Raw genomic sequence first — 14526 nt, forward strand, 5'->3', positions numbered from 1 at the left:
CTGTATCAGTCCGGTTATTGGATAAGGGGTTCCCGGGCTGTATCAGTGCGGTTATTGGATAAGGGGTTCCCGGGCTGTATCAGTGTGGTTATGGGATGAGGGGTTCCCCGGCTGTATCAGTGTGGTTATGGGTTGAGGGGTTCCCGGGCTGTATCAGTGCGGTTATAGGATAAGGGGTTCCAGACTGTATCAGTGCGGTTATAGGATAAGGGGTTCCCGGGGTGTATCTGTGTGGTTAGAGGATAAGGGGTTCCCGGGCTGTATCTGTGTGGTTATAGGATAAGGGGTTCCCGGGCTGTATCAGTGTGGTTATAGGATAAGGGGTTCCCGGGCTGTATCTGTGCGGTTGTAGGATAAGGGGTTCCAGACTGTATCAGTGCGGTTATAGGATAAGGGGTTCCCGGGCTGTATCTGTGCGGTTATAGGATAAGGGGTTCCCGGGCTGTATCTGTGCGGTTATAGGATAAGGGGTTCCAGACTGTATCTGTGCGGTTATAGGATAAGGGGTTCCAGACTGTATCAGTGCGGTTATAGGATAAGGGGTTCCCGGGCTGTATCTGTGTGGTTATAGGATAAGGGGTTCCCGGGCTGTATCTGTGTGGTTATAGGATAAGGGGTTCCAGACTGTATAAGTGCGGTTATAGGATAAGGGGTTCCCGGGCTGTATCAGTGCGGTTATAGGATAAGGGGTTCCCGGGCTGCATCTGTGTGGTTATAGGATAAGGGATTCCCTGGCTGCATCTGTGTGGTTATAGGATAAGGGATTCCCTGGCTGCATCTGTGCGGTTATGGGATAAGGAGTTCCCGGGCTGTATCTGTCCGGTTATGGGATAAGGGGTTCCCGGGCTGTATCTGTGCGGTTATGGGATAAGGGGTTCCCGGGCTGTATCTGTGCGGTTATGGGATAAGGGGTTCCCGGGCTGTATCTGGGCGGTTATGGGATAAGGGGTTCCCGGGCTGCATCTGGGCGGTTATGGGATAAGGGGTTCCCGGGCTGCATCTGGGCGGTTATGGGATAAGGGGTTCCCGGGCTGTATCTGTGTGGTTATAGGATAAGGGGTTCCCGGGCTGTATCTGTGTGGTTATAGGATAAGGGGTTCCAGACTGTATAAGTGCGGTTATAGGATAAGGGGTTCCCGGGCTGTATCAGTGCGGTTATAGGATAAGGGGTTCCCGGGCTGCATCTGTGTGGTTATAGGATAAGGGATTCCCTGGCTGCATCTGTGTGGTTATAGGATAAGGGATTCCCTGGCTGCATCTGTGCGGTTATGGGATAAGGAGTTCCCGGGCTGTATCTGTCCGGTTATGGGATAAGGGGTTCCCGGGCTGTATCTGTGCGGTTATGGGATAAGGGGTTCCCGGGCTGTATCTGTGCGGTTATGGGATAAGGGGTTCCCGGGCTGTATCTGGGCGGTTATGGGATAAGGGGTTCCCGGGCTGCATCTGGGCGGTTATGGGATAAGGGGTTCCCGGGCTGCATCTGGGCGGTTATGGGATAAGGGGTTCCCGGGCTGCATCTGTGCGGTTATGGGATAAGGGGTTCCAGACTGTATCAGTGCAGTTATAGGATAAGGGGTTCCAGACTGTATCCAGAGCTGACAAGTCCCCCAGATTAATCTTGAGTTTCTGAAAATCCCGCCCTCCCCCTGGTCGCATGATGGCCTTTAAGATCTCCCGAATGCTGGATGAGCAGGGGCAGTGAGGATTCCATGGGGCGCATTGTGCGCTTACACCATGATGTCACACAACACACGTGCCCACAAGATATCGGCGACACACTGTGCGTGCCACAACCATTCCCCGGGGCACAGACTCCTGGGCTTAATAGCTTAGCTCTGTGTATCAGTGTTGGGTCTGTGAGTGATATTATTCCAACATGACCCACGCATCCACCTACACTTGCTCACCCTCACTCACCAATAAAAACTGCGTGACGATATCATTGTTGGAAATGATAATGGCCACAGCTTTATTTAGAAATTACAAACAGTGCAATAAATTGGATACAAAATTATAACAGTTTAAATATATAAACAATACATCAATGTAACAATTGCAACATTAGTAAACCGAAAATTACTGACCCCGAGCCCCTTGCCAGTCTGCCCTTCCTGAACCACCCTGAGCCATGCTATCCTCTAGCCGCCAAATCCCTAGCTCAGAGGATAACCGCCGCCACTCCGGGACCTATCTGGTCCCCTTTCCCAATTAGCCATGTTCCGTACCCACCCAGCGCTTTTAGCGCACCTTTCTTACTCCATCCACCAATGGTCACCCACCTTAGGGGTTAAACCATCCACTCCAGAACAAGCTTTCCTCCCCGGCAGACTGACAAGGACCCGCCCAAGCTGTGACGAATACCATGACGCCACACTTCCTCGTGTTTTTCCCGCTATTCTCCTTATTCTTACCTGGCTAACTGAACCCGTGTACCCCTGCCCTCCGAGGCCACATGTGTGACGTCTAGAAACAATGCCGTACCCAATAGGACCAACCCCCAGCTAAGGGAGGGTGGGTGGGGATCTTTTCTCTGCTGCTATCTGCCAAAATGGTGGATAGCCAGCCCTCACTGCCTCTCCTATATAGCCGCTCCTCCCGCCAATTTTTCCCCCTCCCCTCTTAATGTAACTGACCTATCCCCACGCTAGTGATGCTGAGCTGGGTCATGCAGCCCCTCCTCCGACCCTGCTGCTCCGGGGCTCACAAGACTACTGGATCCAGAATTCCGTGGGGGGTTCTGTAATAGTTATAGGGAACATGTGACTTAATTATAATTACTTGTCCTTCAGAGGTGTTTGTGGATAATTGTGTTTCTTTCTCACAGGCAAATGAACAAATCAAGCTGTAATTCAACCAGTGAAGGGGCAGCGCCCAATATAACTGTCGGCTAAATGCTAGTTTCAGGGCTGTACACATGTCAGTATGTTATAGCAGCGTTTTTCAACCACTGTTTGTGCCGCGAGATGTTGCCTGGTGTGCCGTAGGCAGGGCACCAATGTACTAGGGGGGCACTGCTGCTGGGCACCAATGTACTAGGGGGGCACTGCTGCTGGGCACCAATGTACTAGGGGGGCACTGCTCTTGGCACCAATGTACTAGGGGGGCACTGCTGCTGGGCACCAATGTACTAGGGGGGCACTGCTCTTGGCACCAATGTACTAGGGGGGCACTGCTGCTGGGCACCAATATACTAGGGGGGCACTGCTCTTGGCACCAATGTACTAGGGGGGCACTGCTGCTGGGCACCAATATACTAGGGGGGCACTGCTCTTGGCACCAATGTACTAGGGGGGCACTGCTGCTGGGCACCAATGTACTAGGGGGGCACTGCTCTTGGCACCAATGTACTAGGGGGGCACTGCTGCTGGGCACCAATGTACTAGGGGGGCACTGCTCTTGGCACCAATGTACTAGGGGGGCACTGCTGCTGGGCACCAATGTACTAGGGGGGCACTGCTGCTGGGCACCAATGTACTAGGGGGGCACTGCTGCTGGGCACAGAGTTAAATTTTTTAACATTTTCTAATGGTGGTGTGCCTCGTGATTTTTTTCATGAAACAGGTGTGCCTTTGCCCAAAAAAGGTTGAAAAACACTGTGTTATAGAATGGCCTTTATTTTTTTAATCTTGGATTAGGTTACTGTGGGGGGTTACTTACCCCAGCAACCAATAAAACTGTCTCTCTGCCCTTCTGCCTGCTGTACTTTCCCAGTTGTCCATGGGAATCCTGAGAGGCACCATAACTCTGTACTTATTAACCCATGATAAATGCAACGCTGTAACCTTCCCATAATCGTAGAATATTGATTGCAGGACAAATGAGTCTTTGCCATAAAAGACCTGCTTTTAGCTGTGTTGCCATAAAGCAAGCCATATGGCAAGACATATTTCCAGCAGTGCCGTAAAACAATGACTATAAAGGTTGTAGGTTCTAATTGAGCTGCATTGCCATTTATTTATGGAATCCCAAGGTATTGCAGTCACTGACCCACAGAATGGAAGCGTGCCCTCATTTATTAAAGGAAAACTATCCCCCCAGAATGAATACGTAACCAACAGATAGTTTATATTATATTACGTGATCTATTAAAGAATCTCCCCAAACTGGAATATATATATCAGTAAATATTGCCCTTTTACATCCTTTCCCTTGAGCCGCCATTTAGTGATGGGCTGTGTGCCCCCTCAGAGATCAGCTGACAGGAAGTGATGTAGCTCTAACTGTAACAGGAAGTAGTGTGGGAGCAAAAGGCAGAACTCTGCCCATTCATTGGCTGATGGGGCCTAGCATGTATGTGTGCCTTGGCTTGTTTGTGTGCACCATGAACCACATGATCCTAGTTCTTAAAATGGCAACTTTCTCTTTAGGATTAACCATTTGCACATACTCAGGGTCGGACTGGGGGTGCAGGGTCCTGTCCTGGAGGCCCTGCATCCCCCAAGGTACAGGTCCCCTGCAGGGGCCCCAGCCGCGCACCCCTAACCCCCGCCCGGCATCCTCCCCTGAATGCACATATGTGAACGCATCACGGGAGGACATTGGCGGCCGGGGGAAGCGCCAACATTGTCGGGTCTGGGCTGCTGGGGCCGACCCAGTGCGACCCTGCACGTACTGCTAAAAAAAAGTTTATTTTTATGAAAATGGTTTATTTAGATGAAGTAGGGTTTTACATATGAGCTGTTTAATGTGACATATTTTCCATTGTTAGGGAGGGGGGTATAGTTTTCCTTTAACCCACTGGATATTAGTGTAGACAGAACTCTGATTAGCCGAGGAGCTAACTCTACCCAAGCCCTGTCCGCTCATGTCCACCTTTGGCAGGGAAGCTGCTGGGTACCTACCCCACTACCTCTATATGCCACCACCTTTATATTGGCAGTTTCCTTACTTCACTGGATAGAATTAAATAGGCACAAAATAACACTTACCCTGTATCTGAAAATGCCATTTACATTCATGGGGGGGGGAAGTGGCCTTTGCTTAATTTGGTAATGAAATAGGAATAGGGATGTAGCGAACTTACGCCAAAAAGCGAGAATATTCGCGAACTTTGCGAACCCCATAGACTTCAATGGGAAGGCGAACTTTAAAACCTAGAAAAGCCATTTCTGGCCAGAAAACTGATTTTAAAGTTGTTTAAAGGGTGCCATGACCTGGACAGTGGCATGCAGGAGGGGGATCAAGGGCAAAAATTTCTCTGAAAAATACGTTGTTGACACAGCGTTGCGTAAAACCGCAAAGGCAGCTGGCAGACCTAGCGGAAATACACGGCGTTTTTTGCTATTTCGCACTATTAGCACCATGGAAACAGGATTTGCTTACACCAGTACTAGGCTGAAAAACGCCATGTGTGGCTTGTGCGGCGTTTTTAGGCAGAGAAAAAACGCAGCGGAAAAAAAACCGCAGCGAACCCAAATTGCGAACATACGCGAAAAGTTCGCAAACTTCCGAACTTGCGAACACCCGATGTTTGCGCCAATTAGTTCGCCGCCGAACAGTTCGCTACATCTCTAAATAGGAATAAATAGAGCAGCAGTCTCAGAAATCTGAACCTCTAAGGCCTAGGCCACACTTGCTACCATAGTGCCCATAGGAAGAGCCAAAGTGGCCAATATCCCTCCCCTGCCTATCATTGCTTAAGGTGAAAGGGAACTGCTCTGCCTACGGTAAAACTGCCTGCTAAGGGGCCACATATTGGATGACTGTATCCCTTTAACTGTCAGTTCCCCAAGGCATTATGTAGAACAGTCACTTTCTGAGAAGGAAGTATTTTACTATTATTGCTGGGGGTTAAATTGCTTTCAGCGTAATATTAGCACCATGGGATTGAATTTCTAAGCCTTAAGCAAATAATTTCAGGTAGAAGTAACTTAACAAGAGTTTACTGTATTGGCCGCCTATTGTGCCCACGTTACCCAGCTGTTGGCTGGACTATGCCCCTACAGCCCTCTGTTTACTCTTCTTACAGATTTAAACACACAGGGTTCCCTGCTCTGTCCTGAAGGAATTCCTGAGAAACAACAATATATTGACTGAATCCAGGCGTGGGAGCTGGCAATCACTTCTAATTCCGTAATGCCTAACCACTTGCGGCTTCCTTATGGTATTTACCCACGCTTCCACAGAATGTGTGAGAGTAAAAGCATAATATTTATTGATATGTATATATAGTGAATAATGTACCACCTATTGTAAAATATAAGGATATTATACAGGGGCGACTGGGTGTCCTAGGCAACCCAACCGGTCACCCCGCCCCCTGGACCCCGCCCTGACATTGGTGGGGTGCCGCACTAGACAAGCGGCTGGGGCAATAGAGCATGTACTAGGGGTGGGCAAGAGAGGTACCTGCCTGGCGCCTGAGTATCACTCATATATTATAAGGGATAATGTACCCCCTACTGTAAATGATAAGGATATTAGCAGTCACTGGGGGGCTCTGTGCCCATATAAAGGCACAAGGCTGCAGGCTGAGTTATACAGGGAACTCTGAGTATCACTCATGTATTATAAGGGATAATGTACCCCCTACTGTAAATGATAAGGATATTAGCAGTCACTGAGGGGTTCTGTGCCCATATAAAGGCACAAGGCTGCAGGCTGAGTTATACAGGGAACTCTGAGTATCACTCATGTATTATAAGGGATAATGTACCCCCTACTGTAAATGATAAGGATATTAGCAGTCACTGAGGGGTTCTGTGCCCATATAAAGGCACAAGGCTGCAGGCTGAGTTATACAGGGAACTCTGAGTATCACTCATGTATTATAAGGGATAATGTACCCCCTACTGTAAATGATAAGGATATTAGAAGTCACTGAGGGGTTCTGTGCCCATATAAAGGGACAAGGACAAAGGCTGAGTGCTTTTTTACAGGTCATGGAACCTTTTACAACAGGGGGTACATTATTTATCATAATACACAAGCTTCAGTAAGTCATGTGACAGAAATTACATCACTAAATGCTGATTATAACGGATGACATCACTTAGCACCGTTTATATATCACTTAGCACTGTTTATATATAGATATAATATATATATATAATTCACAGGATGTTCATGGCTCTTGTGTATATACATACAGTGGCTTGCAAAAGTATTTGGCCCCCTTGAACTTTTCCACATTTTGTCACATTACAGCCACAAACATGAATCAATTTTATTGGAATTCCACGTGAAAGACCAATACAAAGTGGTGTACACGTGAGAAGTGGAAGGAAAATCATACATGATTCCAAACATTTTTTACAAATAAATAACTGCAAAGTGGGGTGTGCGTAATTATTCAGCCCCCTGAGTCAATACTTTGTAGAACCCCCTTTTGCTGCAATTCCAGCTGCCAGGCTTTTAGGGTATGTCTCTACCAGCTTTGCCCATCTACAGACTGAAATCCTTGCCCATTCTTCTTTGCAAAACAGCTCCAGCTCAGTCAGATTAGATGGACAGTGTTTGGGAACAGCAGTTTTCAGATCTTGCCACAGATTCTCCATTGGATTTAGATCTGGGCTGTGACTGGGCCAGTCTAACACATGGATATGTTTTGGTTTAAACCATTCCATTGTTGCCCTGGCTTTATGTTTAGGGTCGTTGTCCTGCTGGAAGGTGAACCTCCGCCCCAGTCTCAAGTCTTTTGCAGACTCCAAGAGGTTTTCTTCCAAGATTGCCCTGTATTTGGCTCCATCCATCTTCCCATCAACTCTGACCAGCTTCCCTGTCCCTGCTGAAGAGAAGCACCCCCAGAGCATGATGCTGCCCCCCCATATTTGACAGTGGGGATGGTGTGTTCAGAGTGATGTGCAGTGTTAGTTTTCCGCCACACATAGCGTTTTGCATTTGGCCAAAAAGTTCCATTTTGGTCTCATCTGACCAGAGCACCTTCTTCCACATGTTTGCTGTGTCCCCCACATGGCTTGTGGCAAACTGCAAACGGGACTTCTTATGGTTTTCTGTTAACAATGGCTTTCTTCTTGCCACTCTTCCATAAAGGCCAACTTTGTGCAGTGCACGACTAATAGTTGTCCTATGGACAGATTCCCCCACCTGAGCTGTAGATCTCTGCAGCTCCCCCAGAGTCACCATGGGCCTCTTGGCTGCATTTCTGATCAGCGCTCTCCTTGTTCGGCCTGTGAGTTTAGGGGGACGGCCGTGCCTTGGTAGGGTTACAGTTGTGCCATACTCCTTCCATTTCTGAATGATCGGTGGAACAGTGCTCCGTGGGATGTTCAAGGCTTTGGAAATCTTTTTGTAGCCTAAGCCTGCTTTAAATTTCTCAATAACTTTATCCCTGACCTGTCTGGTGTGTTCTTTGGACTTCATGGTGTTGTTGCTCCCAATATTCTCTTAGACACCCTCTGAGGCCGTCACAGAGCAGCTGTATTTGTACTGACATTAGATTACACACAGGTGCACTCTATTTAGTCATTAGCACTCATCAGGCAATGTCTATGGGCAACTGACTGCACTCAGACCAAAGGGGGCTGAATAATTACGCACACCCCACTTTGCAGTTATTTATTTGTAAAAAATGTTTGGAATCATGTATGATTTTCCTTCCACTTCTCACGTGTACACCACTATTGTATTGGTCTTTCACGTGGAATTCCAATAAAATTGATTCATGTTTGTGGCTGTAATGTGACAAAATGTGGAAAAGTTCAAGGGGGCCGAATACTTTTGCAAGCCACTGTATATACCGATTATAACTGATTACATCACAAAGCACTGATTATAATGGATTACATCTCTAAGCACTATTTACAAGATATACAGCATATAGATGTATATATTGCACATCTTTCAATTAACATATGTACATTACATACATCAATGCACATACAATGTTCTTATTGGCCAGCATGGTGGTGCAGTGGGTACCATTGTGGCGATGCAGCACTGGGGTTGCAGGGCCAGCACAGCCAGGTTCCCAAGCTCTATTGGCCAATTCTGTTTTATAGATATAATAAGGGCCAATCAAGTCTGCTGTGACTTGGGAGCCACCACCACTAATCGCAGCCCTGTTTATTATTGTCCTCTTCAGGGCCATGTTTATAGAAGGGGAAGCAGCTGACGAAGACATTAAAGGTGTTGTTCATCTTTGAGTTAACTTTTAGTATAGTGTAGAGAGTAATATTCTGAGTCAATTTGCAATTGGTCTTCATTTTTTATTTGTAGTTTTTTTGTTATTTCACTTTTTGTGCAGCAACTCTGCAGTTTGGAGTTTCAGCAGCTATCTGGTTGCTAGGGTCTACATTACCTTAGCGACCAGGTAGCAGTTTGAATGAGACGATGGTAAATGAATAGCAGAGGACCTGAATATAAAAACAAGTTATAAAAAGTAACAATAACAATACAGTTGTATGCTCACCGAGCAATAGCTTTTTGGCTGCTGGGGTCAGTGACCCCCATTTGAAAGTTGCAAAGAGTTAGAAGGCAAATAGATTAAAAGCTATAAGAAATAAATAATGAAGACCAGTGGAAAAGTTGCTTAGAATAGGCGATTCTTTAACATACTAAAACTTGTAGCAGCATTCTCTAATTCTTCATTTGTCTGTTCCAGTGGCATTGGTCACACAGGCTGCTGCTAATGGCAAGGGGTAGAATGCCTGTGGATCAATTCAATGGTGATGGCACCAAATGGGAAATCATTGGGCAGTTATCTCACAAACACACACCGGATGCACAAATTTGCTAAATATTACGCATTGTTTTCAGCCACAAACAGAAACTGTATTTGATGATGGTGTCTCACTAACCATTGGCTGCTTTTATCCGCACTCTTATCAAATACTCAGAGTTTCCTGCTGTTTTCTCTGGAAATATTTACTTAACCTGTAACAAACTGCGGTGGAACCCTTCTGCATGTCTTATTCTGCATCACCAGCAGGTGGCGATACACTATCAGCACAAGCTGAATGCTTTGAGGTTTGTGTCAATGGGGAATAAATGTAAAGCCGGCCCTACAGTGACTGCTTATTTGCCCTTAGCAGATTATTGGACAATGGATAGGGCCTCCAGAGCCAATAAAAACCTATGTTACAAAATTCCATCGGTTGAGGATTACATTGACACGTTGACTTTACTTTATCATTTATATGATGTTACTTAATGGTCCCAGTATGGAAAACTGGGCATCGGGAAACTTCAAAACATTTTTTACAGGGGATGCGGTGCACACTAGTGACACCATTGTGCTTGGGTGTATTTGAAATGCCAGGCAGGGCCGGAATTAGGGGCAGGCAGAGGAAGCCCCTGCCTAGGGCACAACGATGAGGGGGCCGGTAACTCTCCTGCCTACCCCTAGTCTGCCCTTGTCATTGCAAAGACCCCCCGACGATGGAATTGCACATGTGCACACACTAGGGATGCACCAAATCTATGATTCGGTTTGGAATTTTTCCAGGATTCGTTATTTTTCGGCAGGGTTCCGATTTGGCCAAATCGAAGCCAAATCATAATTAGCATGTACGAATTAGGATTTGGATTCGGTTTGGTATTCGGGGGTGCATTTCAGCAAATCCATTGGACGGATTTGGGGGTTTGGCCGAACCCAAAAAACTGGGTTTGGTGCATCCCTGGTTCGCACACAACCGGGGGGGGGGAGGTACAGAGTTGAGGTGATCTACAGGGTTACCTAGGGTGCCCGGTTGGCTGGCCCCACCCCTGATGCCAGGGCCTATTTTGAATCCCAGTGTGGGCCTGCACAGAACAGATTAATGCTGGGTAATGTGGGCACACTAGCAAGATTATTGGAAGAAGTCGTACCCTGATTTCCATGGCTGACTCATTATTAAGGGCAGAGAGCAGGTTGTTCCACCCACGCAGGGCAGCTCATATTGTCCGTCAGTAGGATGATACATATATAGATTACATACATAGATATATTATCTTCATTTGTAGATATAAATCCTGCAGCCTGGTGTAATTCCTGTCTGTCCAACAAGCGCCACCCATTCATTATTCAACGGGGACCTTATCAGCCGGCGTCACTAATTCAGCTCATGCCCGCACGTACTGCCAATGCCAGCTCACAGCGAGGGCGTAGATCAGATATAAAATAAATATTATTTCCTTTTTTAATCAAACACATGAACAGGATGAATACAGGGCCAGCTCCAGGAATCGAACTGCCATGTGTTCCGGGGTTATGATACCCATGATACCCTGGCACTGCCTGTATCTGGGGAAATTATACATACACTAAATAGGCTTTGCATGTAACTTCTCATGTGTCCTGGGGTGTTATACATGGTATTGGAACTAAATTTATCCTGCAAGTTATTCTGGGGGGTACTATGCATAAAATTGCTGCTACATTTACCCTGCTGTGGGTTTTGGGTATTACACATTTAAAGGGGACCTGTCATCCTAGGAAATAATTACAAATCCTTTTCTATCACATTGACAAAAATAAACTTCACTTACACTATATAAATTATTTACACTTTGTTTCCTTCCATCTTGGAAGTTACGACAGCAAGCAGCTATTTTGTGGTCACTGTTATTAAGGCGAACATAATGTGCATTCAACATCTAGGTGACTTCTAGGAAGTGCTGAATGAACAGCGAAAGTAATGGTAATTAAAAATCTGAGATGTCAATAATATAGTGCCTGCTCTGCCTCTATGCCTCAGTCATTTGATTGATTGACAGCTCAAATTTTAACATACATTTAATACAAGTGTGGATGATTTAATAAAAAAAGAGTTTGGGTTTCATGTTTAATTTGCAAAGGACTTCACTGGTGTCTTTTGCGACATTGTGTCAGAAGTCAGAGACAGTAGTGCAAGGTATCAAAAACTGCCAGACAAATGCTGCTTCCAATACCAATTACATTTACACTTAATGTCAAAACCACTAAGACTTTGCAATTAATGAAAGCTGGAAAAAAAATTATGGTCCACAATAATTCTCGCCAGCGCCAGTTACCCTTGGCTTCCAGTAAAATATCACATGTTTAAAAAACAGGGAGAAACTCTTTCAAATAGAAATGAAATCGTGCAGAGAGAACTAATATTCACTGTATCAAATAAACCCTATTGTGGATTCTGCGGTGTCCTTAGTTAGAGCTCCCCACCCTGCGCTTATCAGGTGAAAGGCAAAACACCCATTTAGCAAATATAAACACTCTTATTCTAAGTCCTTTTTCTCCCTGAGCCCTTTGCTTTTCCCTACTTATATTCTCCCTGCTATGAAAATGTATTCCATTGCCTTCAGGCATCGAACTACAGAGATGCAGTTCTATGAATAATATAAATATAGATATATATTTACATTTTATTTGCCACTTTTATCGGAGTCTAAATGAGTAAAGTTTGGGATAAATACTTTGAGTGAAGCTCAGCATAATGCGCTGCTGGTTAATTCTTCGATACTATGGAAAGTGCAGTCTCATTGGTCAGATGGGTAGGTATGGGATTTCGGGGTAAAAGATGTCAGATTAAAGCTCAGCACCTATAAAAAACACTTGGTGCATGTTTGGTCCTTGGTCCCAATATGCTGCTGAGTAGTTCTCCGATACTATGAAATGGTCAGATGGTCTGTGATTTGGGGTTAATGGATAGCAGATTGAAGCTCAGCACCATTAAAAACCTTTATTTTGTTGCATTTGGCTGGTGGTACCCGATCTGTTTGGTCAGACAGAGTGGTGATCTGTTGTAGGTGATGGGACAAGTGGGCTTTGACCTTCTTATGAAAGAGAGGACAGTCCCCAAAAAAGGTTTCATGTCCAAATTAATGATATGTGGTTACATGAAATAATATTGTAGGCTGGCCCAAGATACCCATGGCTGTTGCACCCCAGGGCCTGAAAACATAGTTGTTGACCTACTCCTGGAAGAGAGGGTGGTCCCCCCTGAGAGTGTCCATAACCTTACTCCAAAACATAAACCTCTGCAACATTAGCAGAACAAGCAATGCAGGCAGCCCTATTCAACCTCATTTAAAGACTGATGAAACGGTGTATTTCAGTGGACTAATTATCAGTGAAAATTGCAATGATTTATATGGCCAGTTGCCCCCTGCCTCCACTCTCCCCAGTCACTTACAATTTGCCATAAAGCCTCCCCCAATGACATCAAATACATTTTTATCCAGTTAGTACTTCATCAGGACCTTTCTGGGAAATGGTGGTCAAAAGGATGTGTCTAGTTGTACTTCTGAAATCTCTGTAGTTGCCCCCACCCCAGGCCGAGCTACTAAGCTCTAAAGCTGACCACACATGTGGCAATTCTCGATCACACGATTCTCGATTCATCGGTCACACGAAAGATCATTCCAACCCTCCACTGACGTTCTGGGCTGAATTGTCAGATATGGAGGTAGAAACAATAGGATTTCTGCCTCCTTCTGCCAATTCAGCCCTGAACATAGATTTTGCTTGGGCGCCTTCAATTTTCTAACCCGCCCGATTGGCGAGTTGACCGATATCAGCAGTCTCCTGCGATATCGGTCGCCTCGCCGACTTGCCATACACGCACCGAATATCGTACGAAACAGGGTTTCCTACGATATTATTGGTGCGTGTATGGCCACCTTAAAGGGCCTCCAATTTCAACTTCCAAATCCATCGCCTGTGATATAATTTTGTGTCCCTTTATCTCCCTGTCCCTGTGCCTGTTGCACACTAAAAGACTTTGGGGCAAGGGTTGAACCTGGAACATTCTATAGACAGTACAAAAGAAATCAAATGATTCTCTGTATATTAAGATATACAATTACTGTATTAGATTGGTTCATTGTTACAGGTATAGGCTTAAGTACATAACCTACAGTCAAGAAAGGGATTATTTACACTGCTGGGATTTCAGGTCCAACATCTCTGCGTGTGTTTGCATAGCTGATAAGTCCCATCTCACAGGGCACCAAAGCCTTCATTAAACACACTGGGCTTTGAGAACTTGCAGCAATCAGATGTGCCTTTATAGCTAGCATTCCTTTGGACCATGGATCCTATGGAGAGCCCCCACAGCCAAAAGTGAGTAGCCTTTGCCTTATCTTTAAGGCCCAAAGTAGCACCTTGTCCAGGTATTAATGGAATGTTGTGCTGCTGTGATTGGCTTTAACTGCAGGTATATGGGGTGCATATAGGGGTCTGCATATGTGAAAGGCAATACTGGTCTAAATGTAAAATCAGGGGTTCTTCAAATCAGTTCATTGATGGTTCAGTAGCTTTTGTTCATATTTTCTATGGTTCCATTTCTCTCTTAAGTTTAGGCTCAATAATGTGTTTGTAGTGGGGTGGTCTAAGGCAAAATAACCTGTTACTTAAAATCTAGCCTGTGGCTCTCTAGCTGTTTTTGGACAACCCTAAAATAGGGTATTATTGATGCTGTGTTGCCTTACTATACAATATCCAACACTTACATCCCCACCATCTTGTTTTACTATACACACTATCATTCCCCCGGCACAATCTTGCCTCACTATAAATATTATCCCCCAGTTACAGCAACTTACCCTAATTATTTAGGGTCATTGGCAGAGAGAAAGGAGGTGGTTGTCTGGCTGGCACTTGATAGCACT

General features: G+C 45.6%; 1 protein-coding gene across 1 annotated transcript in view; it reads left to right on the top strand.

Annotated features, from left to right (window-relative positions):
* Window positions 1-13894: 13894 nt before the first annotated feature.
* The window catches only part of fer1l6 (fer-1-like family member 6), a 61115-nt gene continuing 60483 nt past the window's right edge, over window positions 13895-14526 (top strand). The window contains exon 1 of the mRNA XM_031904479.1: window positions 13895-13978. Within this exon, the coding sequence (XP_031760339.1) occupies window positions 13947-13978 (32 nt within the window). The 5' untranslated portion in view covers window positions 13895-13946. The remainder of the gene's footprint in view (window positions 13979-14526) is intronic.

This window comes from Xenopus tropicalis, chromosome 6 (genome assembly GCF_000004195.4).
Source record: "Xenopus tropicalis strain Nigerian chromosome 6, UCB_Xtro_10.0, whole genome shotgun sequence".
Lineage (NCBI taxonomy): Eukaryota > Metazoa > Chordata > Amphibia > Anura > Pipidae > Xenopus > Xenopus tropicalis.